The sequence below is a fragment of the Eleginops maclovinus genome, chromosome 15 (genome assembly GCF_036324505.1).
Source record: "Eleginops maclovinus isolate JMC-PN-2008 ecotype Puerto Natales chromosome 15, JC_Emac_rtc_rv5, whole genome shotgun sequence".
NCBI lineage: Eukaryota > Metazoa > Chordata > Actinopteri > Perciformes > Eleginopidae > Eleginops > Eleginops maclovinus.
In genome coordinates, this window is record NC_086363.1 from 8,917,423 (window position 1) to 8,933,838 (window position 16,416).

General features: G+C 39.5%; 2 protein-coding genes across 2 annotated transcripts in view; one reads left to right on the forward strand and one right to left on the reverse strand.

Moving 5' to 3' along the window:
- Positions 1-331: 331 nt before the first annotated feature.
- Positions 332-9,811, reverse strand: slc22a16 (solute carrier family 22 member 16). The gene is made up of 8 exons (XM_063902210.1): positions 9,611-9,811; positions 8,323-8,796; positions 7,055-7,172; positions 5,025-5,586; positions 4,285-4,412; positions 2,132-2,241; positions 1,777-1,876; positions 332-1,598 (listed from the first exon to the last, which is right to left on the reverse strand). Exons 1-8 carry the CDS (start codon positions 9,652-9,654, stop codon positions 1,404-1,406), a joined length of 1,731 nt encoding a protein of 576 aa, XP_063758280.1. The 5' UTR covers positions 9,655-9,811; the 3' UTR covers positions 332-1,403.
- A 3,530-nt stretch (positions 9,812-13,341) lies between these two features.
- Positions 13,342-16,416, forward strand: part of mettl24 (methyltransferase like 24) — a 28,331-nt gene continuing 25,256 nt past the window's right edge. Inside the window, exon 1 of the mRNA XM_063901809.1 lies at positions 13,342-14,019. Within this exon, the coding sequence (XP_063757879.1) occupies positions 13,708-14,019 (312 nt within the window). The 5' untranslated portion in view covers positions 13,342-13,707. The remainder of the gene's footprint in view (positions 14,020-16,416) is intronic.

The following is a 16,416-nucleotide window of genomic DNA, read 5'->3' on the forward strand; positions in this document are numbered from 1 at the left end:
CACCGCTGTGGATCAGCAGAGTTTTCTATTCCGAAGTTGAACAGATGGTTGGTTCATGTGTTGGGTGGTGCCATGGGGAAGACAAATAGGAAGCTGTTAGTGGAGGTGGCTTTTTTTCTATATTCTTGTTTGAAAAAATTGATTCCTTACATTTCCAGCACCAAGATGAACTGTTAACCAACAGAGAAGAAGAAAAAGGAAGAGGAAGAAGATGTTCTAACTTGCCAAGGTCATTAGGTAATTTGTCAAAATATTATTTTTCTCACTAAATGTTGTCGAACTATAGTTTTTACAGCAGATACATATAAGCAAGATAGATTGAAACGTGCAGTGTAATAAAGAAGATAATTTATTTGTCAATAATTAAATGAAACAAACAAACTGTTCATTTACAAATCGAGAAAACTGTTGATTGTCAAACTCTTCGGAATTGATGAATAAATATCAACACTTTCATCTTCTGGTCGTTATTGTTAGGATGTCAGTTGATTATCATGATTTATTGAGCCACTAGTTTCATATGAAACAAAAAAAACCAACATGCTAGTACTATACTCCAATATTGCAAAGCAGGTGAATACATCTCCACACTGCTGTGGTTTATCCCTGTCTTTGGTCCAAACACTAGAGATCACATTTTTACTCTGGAACATAATCTAATGAGATATTACATTTCCTTCATTATGTCCAGCACCTAGTTTGCATGAATAGAAAAATCATTACAATAACTAGGACATCAACAACAAACTCATACAAGAAAGCTCACAAACACACTTACATCAGATAACAAAGTTAAAGCTAGCAACAGCATCTTAAACAAGATAGAATTGAGGGAACTGTCAAAGTTTGAAAGTAAAAGGTACAGTCAGGATAGTTTCACAGTGATATCCAAAACTGAATGCCCTGAGATAAAAATAATTAACATTATAAAAGGTCACTTAAAAAAAATAAGGCACCAATTCTTTAGAATATAACATTCCATTTTGTGTATCATGGACAGATGAATTGCATTGTGTGTTTAGAATAATATAATGAATAATTATGTATGCATTAATACTATAGCTTCCAGGCACAGCAATGTCCAACTCTTTTGATCGAACAGTTAGGGAGGTATCTAAATCATTTCCTTTATAAAAGATTATTTCAGTTCTGTACAATGTGGGTGTTATTTTTGCATTTCTGGCCATCTGACAGTCTAGCAGCCTTACTAATATGACAAACATGGCCTTTCAAGTTCTTATAAAAGCTCAAGGTTTTTTTCATTTCTATTTAACAATTAACAAAATCAATGATGGTACTCTTTCCACTTTTTGCAGGCACCTTTTCCTCTCTCTTTTCCTTTATTTGTGTCCCTCAAAGCTTCATTGTAAGTCAGTCTCTCTGGGTTTCCAGCAGTGTACAACTCAGGCCTTGGCTTCATGTTGGTTCATCTCCAACCCGTCCTCAGCATCTTTATTGCCCAGGGTCGAGTTGTTCTTGATGGACTCCCTTCCCAGAGCTTCAGCCTCTTCCAAAGTGGTTGTGAGAGGTCTGCCAAGGGTCTCAGGCAACAACAACGTCAGCACTCCAATAATGAAAGCCAAGATTCCCACGATGAGCTACACAGGGATCGGTACGAATTTAGAAAGGAATTTATTTGTTAAAATGTGTTTTGTTGGCAGGATACTTGTGTAGCTTAATTAGGCATAATGGCAACACGGTTTAAATAGGACAGAATGGACAAGGAAATTAAACCTTAAATAAAAGAGAGAGGCATTGAAAGGAGAACATGTATACCTGAGGTAGGTAGATCCAGTAATCAGCCAGATACACACAGAAGGGGGCCACCACACTGCCCACACGGCACATCATACTGCCACTACCCACTGCCAGAGACCTAGAGGGAGATCATGCACACAGTCAGCAACATTAGAGAAGACAGATTCAGTGACGTCAGGGTACTGACAGTTTAAACAAGACTCAGTTATTATAAACTATATGATAAGCAACATTCCTTTAAGAAAAAGTTGGTCAGATAACAATATTCTGTGGAATGGGGTTAATGGAATAAAAGGGCTGCAAAGAATACTAACACAAATAAGTTCTTTTGGTTTTTGAAGAAGCATTTTGAAACTTCTCCGTTTGAACTGACCTGATAATGGTTGGGTAAAGCTCACAGGTGTATAGGTAGATGAGACCAAAGGCGATTGCGATTGCAAACTTCCCTATCATACACAGAGCGATGGCCAGTGCATCAATGTCCTGTGGAAAAGAGAGGGGGGTCACGATGAGATGTCAAAAATAAAACACATGACCTTTGACCTTCAGAACTTTCACTATACCCCTGACAACCATAACAGTCGAGCGTCAAACAAGGGCACAGATGATCACACAAAAACTCCATGGACTGAAGATCAATCTCACCAGATTTGATCACAGTTTCTCGCAAGTGATCAAATAAACTGAAGGAATGATTGCTCCCATAGTCACTTTTAGTGTACTCCATTATTAAAATTTGCTGCATTAGAAAAAAAAACCTGGAGAACTATGAAGCGACAGATACAGACAACAACACATACATGGAATAGAACTGACTACTCTAAAGTTACACAGAGAGAAGAGGGAGGCTGTGAGAGGTTATTTACTCCAAACAAGCTTTTAATAACTTGTTGGTTTGAATCCAACATCCTTTTTTTAGATGTACTTGTGTTGAATGAACTTGTTGTTTAATATTTTTGCAAGAATTAACTGAATAATTAAGAATAAGTGGGAGGCTTCGGCCGCCGGTGAAATACCACTACTCTTATCTTATATTGTTGGTTTAAAGCTGCCAGTAATATGGTATATTTGCATGGTCATTATCACATTAAGTGTGGCAAAAATATATTGAAATAAATCTAGTGTGGACTGGAACTTTGGAAACAACCCTGCACCTGTAAACTGTGCCGCTGAGGGTCGCTCTGAAGGTTCTGTCAAACCCCACGCCAGCTGATGGGCACCAATGAAGATGAGGAAACCTCAGTTCAATTTGGACAAAATACACAGAAAGGGGAAAGGGCTTGTGAGAGCTATTACTGTAACTTTCAAACTAACATAGTAAAGTGTAGCAGTGTGGACAAACACTGCATTCAGGAGCAGGAGCACTCAGAGTAGGCATTATAAAAAGGGAGTCTGTTGAGTATTTCCTGAGACCAAATTAGGTTTTGACTGCGAGGATTGCATTTCAAATCGTCAGGAACTTCTGAGGAAACGTGCTCAACAAGAATGGATAGAACATCAGACCCAAAAAAGACACATGTATTGTGTAAAGAATTACAGATTGTATACAAAGAGTGGGACTAATGCCAAGTTTGGTGAAAATAAAAAGGATCAGAATTTATGAAAACATACACAGCTATTGCAAAGAAAGTGTACATAAGTGGGAAAGAAGAGAAGATAAGCTATCATTCTCAAAGTAATAATGATTGCCAAGCTAACCCTAACATTAACCCTTCTTTTCTCTCATTGGATAAAAATAAAATGCAAGGATCTATTGTATGATGCTCCTGACACTGAGACATCCTAAGTCATTTCAATGTTAATGTCCCCTGGGAAACTCTTTTCAAATAGTAATAGTGAGTTATGTTAAATTAGGTTACATGCCCTCTGGTATGTGAGATTTAAGTCTGCACAGTGACATAAGTAGAGAGGAAAAGTAGAAAAAAGCTAGATGACTCTCTGTCCTGTCTCCATGTTACTATTTTTCATCTCACGCTTGCTGACCACTCAGTTTTTAAAGGCTTTGAATGTAAGGGCATATTAACTTGGACATTACGCAACAGGAGGAGCACTCAATTGGGTCAGAGCTCAGAGCACCAATACTGGGAACTGCATGTGTTGTATATCAGGGTTCAACAGTCCGAACCTGGGGTTATTTCAGGGCACTAAACTCAAGAGCTAACGCTACGCAAGTTAAAAGTGAAATTACTTTCAAAAGGCCTTTTATTACAGATGTTATTTATAACATTTTTCTGGCTTTCCTTTAATGGTTATGTTTTATATTGAGTATGACATAATGATATGTATGTCATCTGGCACATTTTCTTTAAATTTGGGGTCAAGAGAATTGAATTGCATTACTCGTAATTATGATATTTGTTATGGAGACACTGAAATTTGTGTTGAGTATATAGTAGTTTTATAGTTACAAAGAAATAAAAGTGTTCATGATGCATCTAAATAACCAAAAGCATGATTATCACAGTCTAAGATAAAAAAATACCCGCACTTCAATGTCTTACTCTCATACACACTCTCAGTACGTACAGCAGGTACCACAATGATGAGCATACAAGCGACCCCGGCCAGGAGCAGAGCTGGGGCACAAGTCTTCTTCCTGCCAATCCGATCCATTGCAAAACAGCCAACCAGATAAGAGGGGACCTCCACGGCACCTGGAAAGACCCCATTACAGCAGCTGTCAGTGAGAGGTTATAGTGGTACTGACACACTGACACGGGAAACTCTATCTAGGGGACCTAGAAATAACCTGCATCTGCAAGGTTTGTGATGCAAGGTTTGTCCCCAAATGACATGGGTGAGGATTATAAATGTTTGTAATGTGTAAAGGAAGTACAATAAATCAGTAGCAACAAAATTGCATTGCATCAAATGTTCATCAGTTTTGTTATTTAAAAAAAAAAAAAATGTTTGGGACATAACCAATTTTATTTTCTCAATCAGAGGACAAATACAGGGAAACTATTCTGTTATTTTAATTGCTCACAGTCTAATTTGTATGTGTTACTAAAATCAGAGCAGCCAACTTAGTAAACAGCCTCATTTGAGACACACACACACACACACACACACACACACATACACACACACACACACTGGCAAACCAAAGAGAAAGGCCCAATCTTCATTTAAAGCTCACAGGTTGTTTAGGCAGAACAGCTGTTGTCAAAAATACAAATATGAATATACTTAACGTTACATGACCTAACTCTGATGTTGTTGTATAATTTAGCAGTATCAGTACCACTGATCAGCCAATCACTTACCAGCTAGGAAGAGGTTCATGTACTGGTTTCCTCCTAAGTTGACTGATCCCAAAGAGAAGACATAGTAGCCCAGGCTGCCGATGAACCAGATGGACCACACTGTGCATGTACGGCCCGCCATCCTCCAGCTGCCGAACAGATCCAGGATGGAAAGCTTCTTTTCAGACTGTGCTTGCCGCTCCTCCTCCTCCGTCTCCAGCAGAGGTTTGCCATTTTCTCTGTCCTTCGGCTCCAGCAGCTCCTGCACCTTTAGCTTGCATTCAAGGCCGTTGAAGCGGGCCATCGTGTCCAGCAGGGTCTGAGCGTCCTTGTAACGGCCCTTGGCCATCAAGTAAAAGGGTGTTTCAGGAAACTTCCAGCAGAAGATCAGGAAAGGCGAGGTGCAGGTGGAGAGAATGATCTGGTAGATCCACCAGACCCGCACCAGGTAACCGGTCAGAGCCACCACCATGATGCCGACAGCAAAGGCCGCGTGCACGTGCATAGAGGTCCATGTGCGTACCTTAATTCCAGTGAACTCAGTGACGTAGACAAACACCACCACGAGGTAGCCGCTGGACACCTGCCAAACGCAAAGATGGGAAAGAGGAAAGGAGGTACACAGGAGGGAGGGGGAAGGAGAATTGGAAGATAAAATGGAAAAAAGGGGGAAGAAAGATCGGAGATACATGAATAGGAATATCATTTTCTGTTGATATACAGACTCCTGAGGGGTTATTTATTATGGGGGAAAAAAGCATTGCATATAGCAATTGTTTAATTAGTTTCATTTTCAGTTTTATTTTGTCCACACTGTGTAGGTATAGTTACCACGGGGAGTCACAATGTCCGGCTGTTATGTATAAGCACTTGCTTGCTTCAGTCGTTCATGATGTTCACAAGATTTCAAATTTATGGTAATATGTTGCTCTATATATAACCTTTCATGTAACATTGAACCCTTGTTTTCTTTGTCAGAACTTCGAACATTTAGTATTTTAATTTCCATGTTATGCATAGGCTACGGCAGTAATCAGGTGTTAAGTCCCTTTTTATTAGACTGTGTCTGCACTGTGTTCAGAGTGGCTCTGCAGTATAACCCTATCTGAGTGTCTGTTTCTATGTGAAAAACAACAGCTGTAGCTGGGTAGGACTCGGGGGGGATGGTAGGATAGAGGAGGAGAGAAACTTTGAACAACTGTAAGGGCTCTTTCAGCACAACTTTACTGCGTGGACTAACCCTAGTCGTAATGACTCCCTTCCTCAGACTTGTTGTTTTGTGCACATATTATATTAACCCTGTACACAAAAACAACATTCTGTACAATTCTATCTCACAAACATACTCTTACTTTCTCACTCTACAACTGTTTATCCCCTTAGATTCCTAATAATTGTGTATGTTAAACAGGGTGCTTCAGTTTACTTGACTGTTGCTGACTTTTACCAGTACCGGACCTGCTTTAATCTTACAAATTAAATCAGGTGTTTACATTTAACTATTTAGAAGAACATCAACTCAACTCATGACCTTAACATGACCTTTACATTGACATGTATTCTTGATTATAAAGAAGTGTGAGCAACTGTGGTATAAAGTCTGCACATTTCTTGCATTGTCTTGTTTTATATGACCTTATCCTTTTTCTCTCAGAGCTACGTGAATATGTTCTTATTATATACAGCTGGAAAAACATGCTGCGGATCTGCATGTTGGCTCGGTTGCAATGTGACTAACATAAGGTGGTATTCATAGAGAACATAAGCTAGTAGCCAAGAGATTGTTAGAAAATAAGAAAGATGGATGATAAACTTTAAGAAGTTGTTTTAAAAAACAGAGAGTGGAAAGTCCCTTCCCAGCTCTGGACGCATTTGCTACTCTTAACAGCGAGGTCTTGTTCTAGAAATACACATCCCAGTTGCTCACCTTACTGCTTTTTTCATATGACCTTATATCATTCTACAAGATTTGGAAAGTTCCTCAAATTATACACACCACGGTATGCATGACCAAACACGGTTACATACGCATACAGTACACACAAACTTACCATTGCAAGAAGAAAGCGGAGCACCACAAATATATAATAGTTTCCAGAGAATGCTACAGAAACCCCAAGCACGAACTGACACAGGCTGGTGAACATCATGATCCTCACGCGACCAATTCTGGAGGAGAGAAAATCCCAATGAAGGAAGTGAGAGGGGGAAATAGAGAGACATATAGATCAAGTAATTGAGCTCACCTAAATTTACAGATGAACAATGCATTCAAACAGGGTTGAAATGGTGCTTTTAAGGGATTCTTTGAAGAGAAATTCAGTTTTATAGATCTGTATATTCAAGTCAACTAACAATTAATCAACAACATAGTTTGAGGGTGAGACTAAAAATGTGTTCAGTCAAACCCAGCCATACTATCAAATTTTTGTACTAAACAAGTCATAATTTTCCCTGCAGCATTTTGTGTCAAACCCTTTGCGCCGTACCTTACAGATTTGCCAGAATTCTACCTGTACAATACCAAACACTAATATTTCCAGCTGTGTCTGCAGGGTATAACATTAACATGTGACTGCACTTTGCATTCAACATGGAAGAGATTCTCAAGCACTTCATTAACTAGCATAACCTGACCATAAAATGTGAATGCTCAGCCCATAAAAGCATTCAACTGATAGTCATGGTGGATTAGACCCCGGACAAAACCACAAGATAAAATACAGTGTGGTGGGATGATGATTAACAAACTAATTTTAACTACTTACTTATGATAAGGCCGGCAAACATCAAAGCAAGTTTTCACTCGACTGACTTTATCAGACCAAAGTACTTCTCCTTAATGTTTATCACTTCAGTTTTGACTGAGCAGTTTGGCTGGATCCCCTGATCAGTCCAAAGTGTGCCTATTGTTTACCTGACTCCCTCATTACTTTTCCTTTCTGTTTGTCCTCCCTCAATCCCATCATCCACACCAACCATAATGTCAGTCTCTTCATCCCTCTCCTGACATGATTCCTGTCTACATGCTCGAAAGCAACTCTGTCCTGCACTCCCATAAACACCACTGAGCATGAGAGATGACAGTATCATTTTAAAGTGCGAAGATGTCTCCTGAAGTTATGACTACATGTGTAAAGTATTAAGGCTCTCTCAGCCGCAGCCTGCACTACCTGAACCTGTGCTCTTGTTTACATTCCTACGAGAGAAGATTATGGTTCATGTGTCTCATATGACGTAATTTACGCCGCCTGTGATGATTCTCGCTCTGCAAAAAAAGTACCCTCCCCCTTTTTCCTCCAGTGCATCCCCTGCTCACCTGTCAGCAATGTCCCCAAACACCAACGCTCCGATCAGCACTCCCATCATGAAAGTGGGCTGGCACAGCTTAGCCAGCCAGTCCTTTTCGCACACCAAGTCCCAGTCGGTTACAATGCTTTGGTGAACTTCAGTGAGGTCGTAAACAAAGTTACCATCGCAGGTTTTCACTGTTTTGTTGGTATATAAGTTGTTTCTAAAGGGTTGTGGGTTGATACGCATGGCGCTGCACCTGCTGAGCTCCCACTGTTCTCCCTCAGCCGTCGTCACTACCAAGGGCCCAGTCCCCGCCTTGAAGATTGGTAGAATGTCTTCCAGGCTGGACGCCGTCAGGTTACCATATAGGACCTCAGTGATGTTGCCTGGCCCTCCACACACAAAGTTTGGTGTCTGCACTAAGAATACAGAGGCCAGGTAGTGGATCCCACAGGCTACGGCCTGGAAGACTGCTGCAAAGTACAGACATGCCTGAAATCTGGGGAGAAATGAAATGCATTAAGACGCGCTGACACCAGAGATGATGAGAGAATTGCATGCAATCTTTTAGCTCTCCAATTGAACAGATAACAGCAAAGAGGTCACCATAACAACTCTAACTAATATAAAGCTTTGCTTGAGTGCTTGAACAACATATGCAGTGTTTAGGGGCATTCAAAACAAGCCAACATTGCATACTGCATAGGATTTAAGTAAGTGGTGAGATAACTTATCAAATAAGTTTTCCTATACATTATTATACATTTCTTTTTTTGGAGTGTATAAGTTCTTTTCAGCTACCAAACAAATAAAAACTACAAATCTTGTATATGTTATCAAAGAGGAAAGCAAATAAAAACATATAGTGGCTTGTGATTTGTGTGAAAACTTAATTAATAAAGAAACAACATTAATTTAGCACTTTTTGGCTTATAAGGAGAACTGGAACAGCTTCTAAAAAGTGAGATTCAGGCATTACATTTGTATTTTAGCTTTTCATGCAATAAACAAAAGAGATACAGTTCCAGTCAAAGTCAGACTAGTTCTTCTCGGGTTAGGCTAGCCCCCCGTAATCATTAAGATGTGTTACAATGTGTATTCAAATGATCCAAAAGCATTGTGCACAGGTAGCTTAACATTGTGCAAAGTGCTTGAGCTCTTTTTTTGTGTTTGTTTTATAACGCACGTGGAATTTAATAAATAAATTGGGAAGTTAGTATTCCAAAACTACCCAACTGTTGATAATACGACCAAAACAGCGCGATATAAACCACAGAGCAAAGGAAATATGCCAACTAAGTTTTAAGTGATACCGTTTGAAATGTCCGATCTCGTCGAATATTCTCTCTACGGTCATTGTGGGACGATGCGTGTGCGCCTCGTGTCTCCCGGTGCGTCTCTCTCCGGGCGGGCAGAGGATCCTGAGCGCTTCAACGCTAAATATTCAACTGTGACTTCCAGAGAGCGGAGTGAGGGTAGTAGGGGCGTGCCCGCGCACACACGCACGCACAGACACACAAACACACAGAGACCGACGCAACGGAGGGGTCCGCTTGCACTTACTAAATCAACGTGAACACGCCCTTCACCTGATTGATGATGTTTGAAACATCACAGAGAAAGGTCGCTATGAACACAATCAATGCATTCTAATGTTGAGTTTGTTTTTTTCTGTTTTTGTTTTATTAAAATGAATTTATATATATATATATAAGAATTGTTCTGTCAGTCTTATAACTATTTATTCTGTTAAATAGAGTGCCAAAGGGCAACACTGGACTCCTGACATCATGGAGCCATATTTCTTCTGAGGTGTTAGTCTTATCAAATAAACCTATTCTTAAGCCAAAGGGAAAAGCAGCTGCTGTAGATATGCCTAGCGTTTACAACTAACGCTTAGTGGTAATGAGCTGGGGAGTTTCCAATCACCACAAGGTTTTAGTTAATCTCTAAGCAAACAATATTCATCTTGTCCTCTCTTTCCATTTGTTCTCATAACACAGAGCTGCGACCTATGCCCATTTTACAATTCCACCAAAACTATCATTCACAAACCACTTTGCAATAGTCCAAATTCCCCAAATAATCAGTGTAAATAACACAACGATAAACACGATTTATCAAATTTGAGATTCATGAAATATTTGGCATTTATCACAAATCAATTAAAAGCACAAACACAAGATACTAAACATGAAATGCTGGTCTGATGTGTGTGGGTATTTATTATTTTTTTGCTTGTGTGTGTCTGTGTGCTTTTATGAATAGCCTGTGACTGGACATTAGTCCTTAAGGGTAAATCAGGCCTTCTTACACTCTAATTGCTACATGTTAGCCCCAAAACAGAACAGATTACAGGCCTTACATGTTCGTTTGTGTCGATGCATGCATTTTTATTCAGTTTTGATGAAAGATGCAGTTTTGTTTCCCTTTTTTCAGAATGTTTGTAATCACATCCCAGCTGCCTTACTCTTATATATACAACTTTTTAGACAAATCCTCAACACCAAAGGCTAATTCCTGACACAAAACCCCTATGATCTCCAAACCTCTCTTATATCTGTCTGCAAGTGTTGCTTTTGAAGCATTTGATTAATGATTTATTTGTGCAGTAGCTGTGACCCTATTGACTTTCTGCTCCTAGTCTTGTCTGGATTCGGCAGGACTACAAGCTTCACAGTGTTTGTTTTTGCCGTCGCACTGACTCGCCATCTGCTCCATTTCATCCAATGGGAAATAATCAAACAGTGGAGGTATAACTGAAATAGGTAATTCATGCAGACACTTTACAAATACTGAGCAGCATTGAAATAAAAGAGTCTACTTCAGTTTCAGGAGTAACGTTTACATTTCAACTAAATCATTTAACTGCGTTATAGTCTTAGGAGTATTAACTATTTCCGGAGTCCAAAAAACAAAAATAAAAGCAGATTGATTTATAGCACAAACAGATGCTGTTGCCATAAATCACACATGGAGCTGTCTTCTTACACATTCATGTTATGCTATGGTGTTAGAGACTACAACCTATAACAAAAATCTATATTCTATATAATCTATATATATATTATATATAAGGTTCAATATACTTTTGTATCATCACTAACTTTTTCTTGCTATATATAGAAGATATGAGGAATATTTCTGGGTAACTAAATTCATGCAAATTAAGTTTGTGCTGTGTTTTCATCAGACTTTGTGAACTGTGTGTTTGTTTATGCAGTATTTTGGGCCTCAGCTGAAAGAAAACACTAACGTTCACCTGCTCCCGTCTCAACCAGCTGCTTCCCACCAAGCAACAACTTTATCTATGTCTCAGTGTTTTTTAATTTTATTTTACTGGGTAAACAAACCTATTTCAGTCTAGTTTAATCTTGTTCTACCTTGTGTGTTGTGAAACCTGCCCACAACACACAGTCTTATATCAGAGGCCCTGCTGTTTGTTTACATGATAGCGTGAAGTAAATCCCACCTGCATGTAGCCTTCACTCTTTATCTTACGTTTCTAAACCTAAAAAGGAAGGAGCCAATCTTTTAGCCTCAGCTCACATGCCTTTTATAGCCAATACTCACATATGTGCAGACAAATTGTGTGAGTCATAGCTTGGTGGACACGTCTAAATAAGTAGAAGCTAATTGATCAAGTTAACATGATCTTTGCTCTCTGGAGGACAGGAGGGGAAGGAAGTGTGCACATAGCGTTGTGTGCACATAGAGTTATGTGCACATAGCGTTCCATGTGACAAATCATTTCAATATGTGTATGACTGTTTGCAGAGAGGGAAAAAAATCTCCTTTGTGCAACCTGAAAAAAAAAAAAGAATTCTCCATGTACATGATACATGTGTCTTATATTCTGAGGTCATTTCATTAGATGTTTTCAGGATAAATTTGGATTTCTTTGTGTGAATGCACACGACATAATCCGTCATCACATTCACTCACACATTGCCCCCCACTGTGTGTACATGTATAAAAGCCGAGAGCCCAGATATGGTTGTGTTAAAGAAACCATTTCTGCATGAAACTTCAGTCAGTTTATCAGACTGCATTCTTTCCTAATACTCTCATTGCTTTCAGTCCTATAACCAGTTAAATTAACATCTGACTAAATCTCTTCAGGCAGTCACAGACTCACATAAGGTTGTAATCAGATCCATATGGAGGTAAAGAGTGTCCATGTGTAACCACCGGGTGGCAGTAGAGATTGGCCCATGATTGTAATTGAAAGCTTATTTCAATAGATTTCAATTGAAAATGTAAATCAGCCAGGGCACACCTATATTGTCTACAAATCTAAAGTTTGTGAGCCAAAGATTATCCGCTTTGGTAGGCTTGATAGATGAGTCCTTTTTCAGTCGAAAATATCAATAACATATTTAATATACAAGCCAAATAAGGAGCTCTGATTATCAATTTGTTTAAAAATAATGGCAGATTAGTGGAGCTTTGGAGAGAAATTAAAAAACTTAAGAAGATAGTGAGACCAGCGTTGGCTTGCACATTCATTTTCGAAAACAAAGAAAATGCCAAAGAAAATAAAACTCAGAAGTTTCAGAAAGTTGCCAGAGATTGTCAGTGACACAAAATGTATGTTTAGCATACAGCACTCAATATATAACTGTTGCTATGGTACTATGGTAAATAAGAAACTGCTACCAGCAAAAAGTGGAACATGGTTAGAACATTATCCTTATTGTAACCTGACTTTGGAAAGAAAAAAAACCTAATTAACTGAGAAGCTTTAACACATCAGATGTCTTTTCCCGTTTTTATATATATATGCAGCCAAGACAAAAGCGTACAAATCCAGGCAAAGCTGTTGTGATTAGAGAGAGCGGCAACTTGTTCGCAGCTGCTGACAGAGACCTGCATGGGCCCGCAGTGCAGGCCCTGCCCAGATCTAGAGTTACACAGTAACCGGAGAGTCTGAGGGGGGGGGGGCCTGAGCTGTGTGAGGGGGCAGAGTAACAGAGGGGTGCGTGTGTGATATGAGCCTGACAGAAAGAAAATTAAAGGGGCGTTTGTGTTTGGGGAAAGGGGGACTTTGGAGTGTGAAAGGGAGTTCCTAAAGTTTTCAAAGAGGGCAGCACACATTGTACTTTTGAATCTGTTTGCAGAGCCTCATGACAGAACACTAGCATGCGCAAAATCATTCAGGTTAGAATGCAGGCTGACACATGTGGGATAACTCATGCGCAGAGGTCTCGTTGACATGTTTGTATTTCATTGACTTGCTGCTCTGTGTCTGGACTTTGGATCTGAACGGAAGGAGTAGCTGGACGGGAAGAGAAAAGAAGGACGACTCTTTAAGAACAAGTCCAGGTAGAATGGGATAGAAACAGCAAAGAGAAAAACTAAACTTCTAGTTGGAGAGATGGACTGAGGGGAGAAAAGGACAACACAGTGTATGGACATGGGAAGAGAGAGACTCACCTGGGGATTGCTGCTGCGTGTGGGTGTTCTGCTCACTGGCTTGTGTGTGTGTGTTCATGTTTACCTGGAGACTGGTTGGCGGGGAACACCTGCACCCCTGGGACGTCCCACACAGGCTATTCAGAACTGGGGAACCAAAGCAGAAACAGAGGAGCAGGACAGGAGTATTAAAAGGAGAATCTCTTATGTTCGAACACTAAAGAAGGACAGCCAGATTAAGAAGAAGGAGGAGGACAAAGAGGAGCCTTCACCTGCATGCTGCCCACCTTTACGCTCGCACAGAAAGGTATGTTTAATAACCCCTCAACTTCTGAGTCCCTAATTGCTGCGATTAAGATTCTTGTAAGGTTATCTGATCCTAAATCAGCGTAGAACGGCTCAATAAGGAGCTTTCCCTCCATCCCTGTGAGTCACTGGCTTAGAGCTCAGTAATCCCAGGAGGGTGATGAAGGAAGAACAGGCAGCAGAATCAATGCATGTTCAATGAGCACCTCTGAGATGCTTTGAAGTTGAAAAAGAGTTTTCTCACGGGGGTTTCTGGCGGTACAGAACTGCCTGCATTTATTTTTTTGATGGATGCGTACCATTTAAACAGGTGTACGTAAGTCTATCTTAAACCACAAATCAAACCAGCAGACAGTCCCCTTTTTTGTATCAGTTGCAAATCTAACAAAGAGTAAGAGGCGCAAACACATCTATCCACATACACACAAAAGGGGTTTGACCTTTGACCTCTGAAGGGTGTGTTAAAGTACTGACTTAACAACACTGCCACATCCCTGTTTTTGTGTCTCTTTATGTCTTTTCTTTTTGGGTCATCTGAGATATTTACTCTTTTTGTCATTTGATCTCTCGATCCATCCGTCTTTCCTTTGTTTCCTTTCACTTCCTTTTTCCCCATATGCGCCCACCCACCCTTTTCTCTCTTTCCTTGATCTTTCGTCTCTCTTTTAGACCAGTTCTTCCTCTCTACTGAAGTTCTACTTTGTGTTACTGTGGGCAAAAAAGGCATGTATTCACTTTTGTCTTTAAATCTTGAATGACTTAACTAGAGACTGAGGGGCAACAGCACTGGGTTTTAAATTATGTTTTCAAATCACTGCAGGGCTATTATGCCACATCGAGAGATGGGCACTTGTGCACCATCAATATTGCATGCCACCATATGCTCACTCTCCTTGCTTCTTAACACAATTTGTCACATAAGATGCCCTCAAGGGGCCCTGATGAAATTTCTGTGTCAAATGCAGCAGCCGTTTAACTCTCTCTTTCTCTCTACCTATACCCCTTCTTTCCTTTTCTTGCTTTAGGCTCTCATCTCGAAGATCATGTTACCATGTCCCTGTTCTCCTTCTCTCACCCTCCATCTTACTTTTTTCTCTTCTGTCTCTTAAAACTTCAGTGTTGCCTCCCACTTCCAACCCATTATTCTCTTGGTTTTCAACCCTTTTTTTTTTTTTACTTATCTCTCTCTTTAGCTTGCTGCCTGCTCTTTTCTCTCAGCACAGAGACGCAGAATAAATAATGGGCTGCAAAGCAGGACAGTTGCTCTGCCAGTAAGATGACAAGGACGCCTTTGGTGACCTTGATGAATAGCAATGAAGGGATTCAAGAGAACATTCCTATAGAAACTGAGTTATGAATGGGCAAGGTGAAAAAATAGCCTGTTAACCAGCAACCAGCACAGACTGGTGCTTTAAAGGAACACTGGGTAAGATCAGCTTAAAAAGCTGTGTTTGAACCAATCAAAGCACCCATTGTTTACAGAATTTCTGGATTATGGGTTTGAATAGTTTCTATTCAGAGAGTTGTAAAGTACCACTGTGAAAATTAGAGCCTGAATGACTGATCCCATGCAAGGTGTTTGGCGTGCCATTTTAAAGGGATAGCATCACTTTAGGCCCAAATTTGAAACAGAACATTAGTGTTGTTTTGTATTTCTACAAACTACAGTGAATAAATCTTCACATGTTCCCAATAATTGCATTCTCACAGGACCAACACTTCGTAAATCATCAAATATCACAGTATTAAGTTTATGTAGGGAAGAGGGAGGGGATAAAGAATCCATTTCACTACAGAGAAAATAACTTCAATAATAAACAAACAAAAACTAGCTTAAATTCAATCACAATGCTAAAATAACTGCTGAGCACTTTTCTTAAATATGTTTAAAGTAGTATTTTTATTGATTTGACTTACATTGATTTTGATACCAATGACCAGATCATGAACAATAAACCAAATGTATTTCATATAGATGTAACATTTAACAGTGTTGTACTTATAAGTACATGGTACATTTAATTATGATTAATATCACCCATCCATAAGGGTGATTGAAGCAAACAGCTTCTCCAATCATGATTTGAAACAATCTTTATATTAAATTGTTGTTTAGGATTATGTGTAAAGGGAGTTGTATGTGTGTCTCAGTGGTGATAAGACACAAATAAAACTCTCTTGCTACCAGTACCATTTTGATTTCATTATATCGGTTAATAAACCTTTTTCATTTTTATTTCCGTTGTTTGAGGTTCATTTGTATGCCGTGTTATTGAAGTCAAGGTGACACAGTTAAACACACTAGCTTCTCTTTCATCTCTGTGGTAGTTTAAAAGCTAAGAATATTTAACCTTCAGGCTTTGAGCAAAATGAAGAGAAAAATCATTCAGAAAAGCAT

Excerpts from the sequence above, each read along its gene's own strand:
- slc22a16 (XM_063902210.1), bottom strand. The coding sequence starts at position 9,654 with ATGACCGTAGAGAGAATATTCGACGAGATCGGACATTTCAAACG. Across the intron at positions 5,587-7,054 it reads TCCGCTTTCTTCTTGCAATG|GTGTCCAGCGGCTACCTCGT; the intron begins GTAAGTTTGTGT and ends TGCGTTTGGCAG. Across the intron at positions 2,242-4,284 it reads TCATCATTGTGGTACCTGCT|GACATTGATGCACTGGCCAT; the intron begins GTACGTACTGAG and ends TCTTTTCCACAG.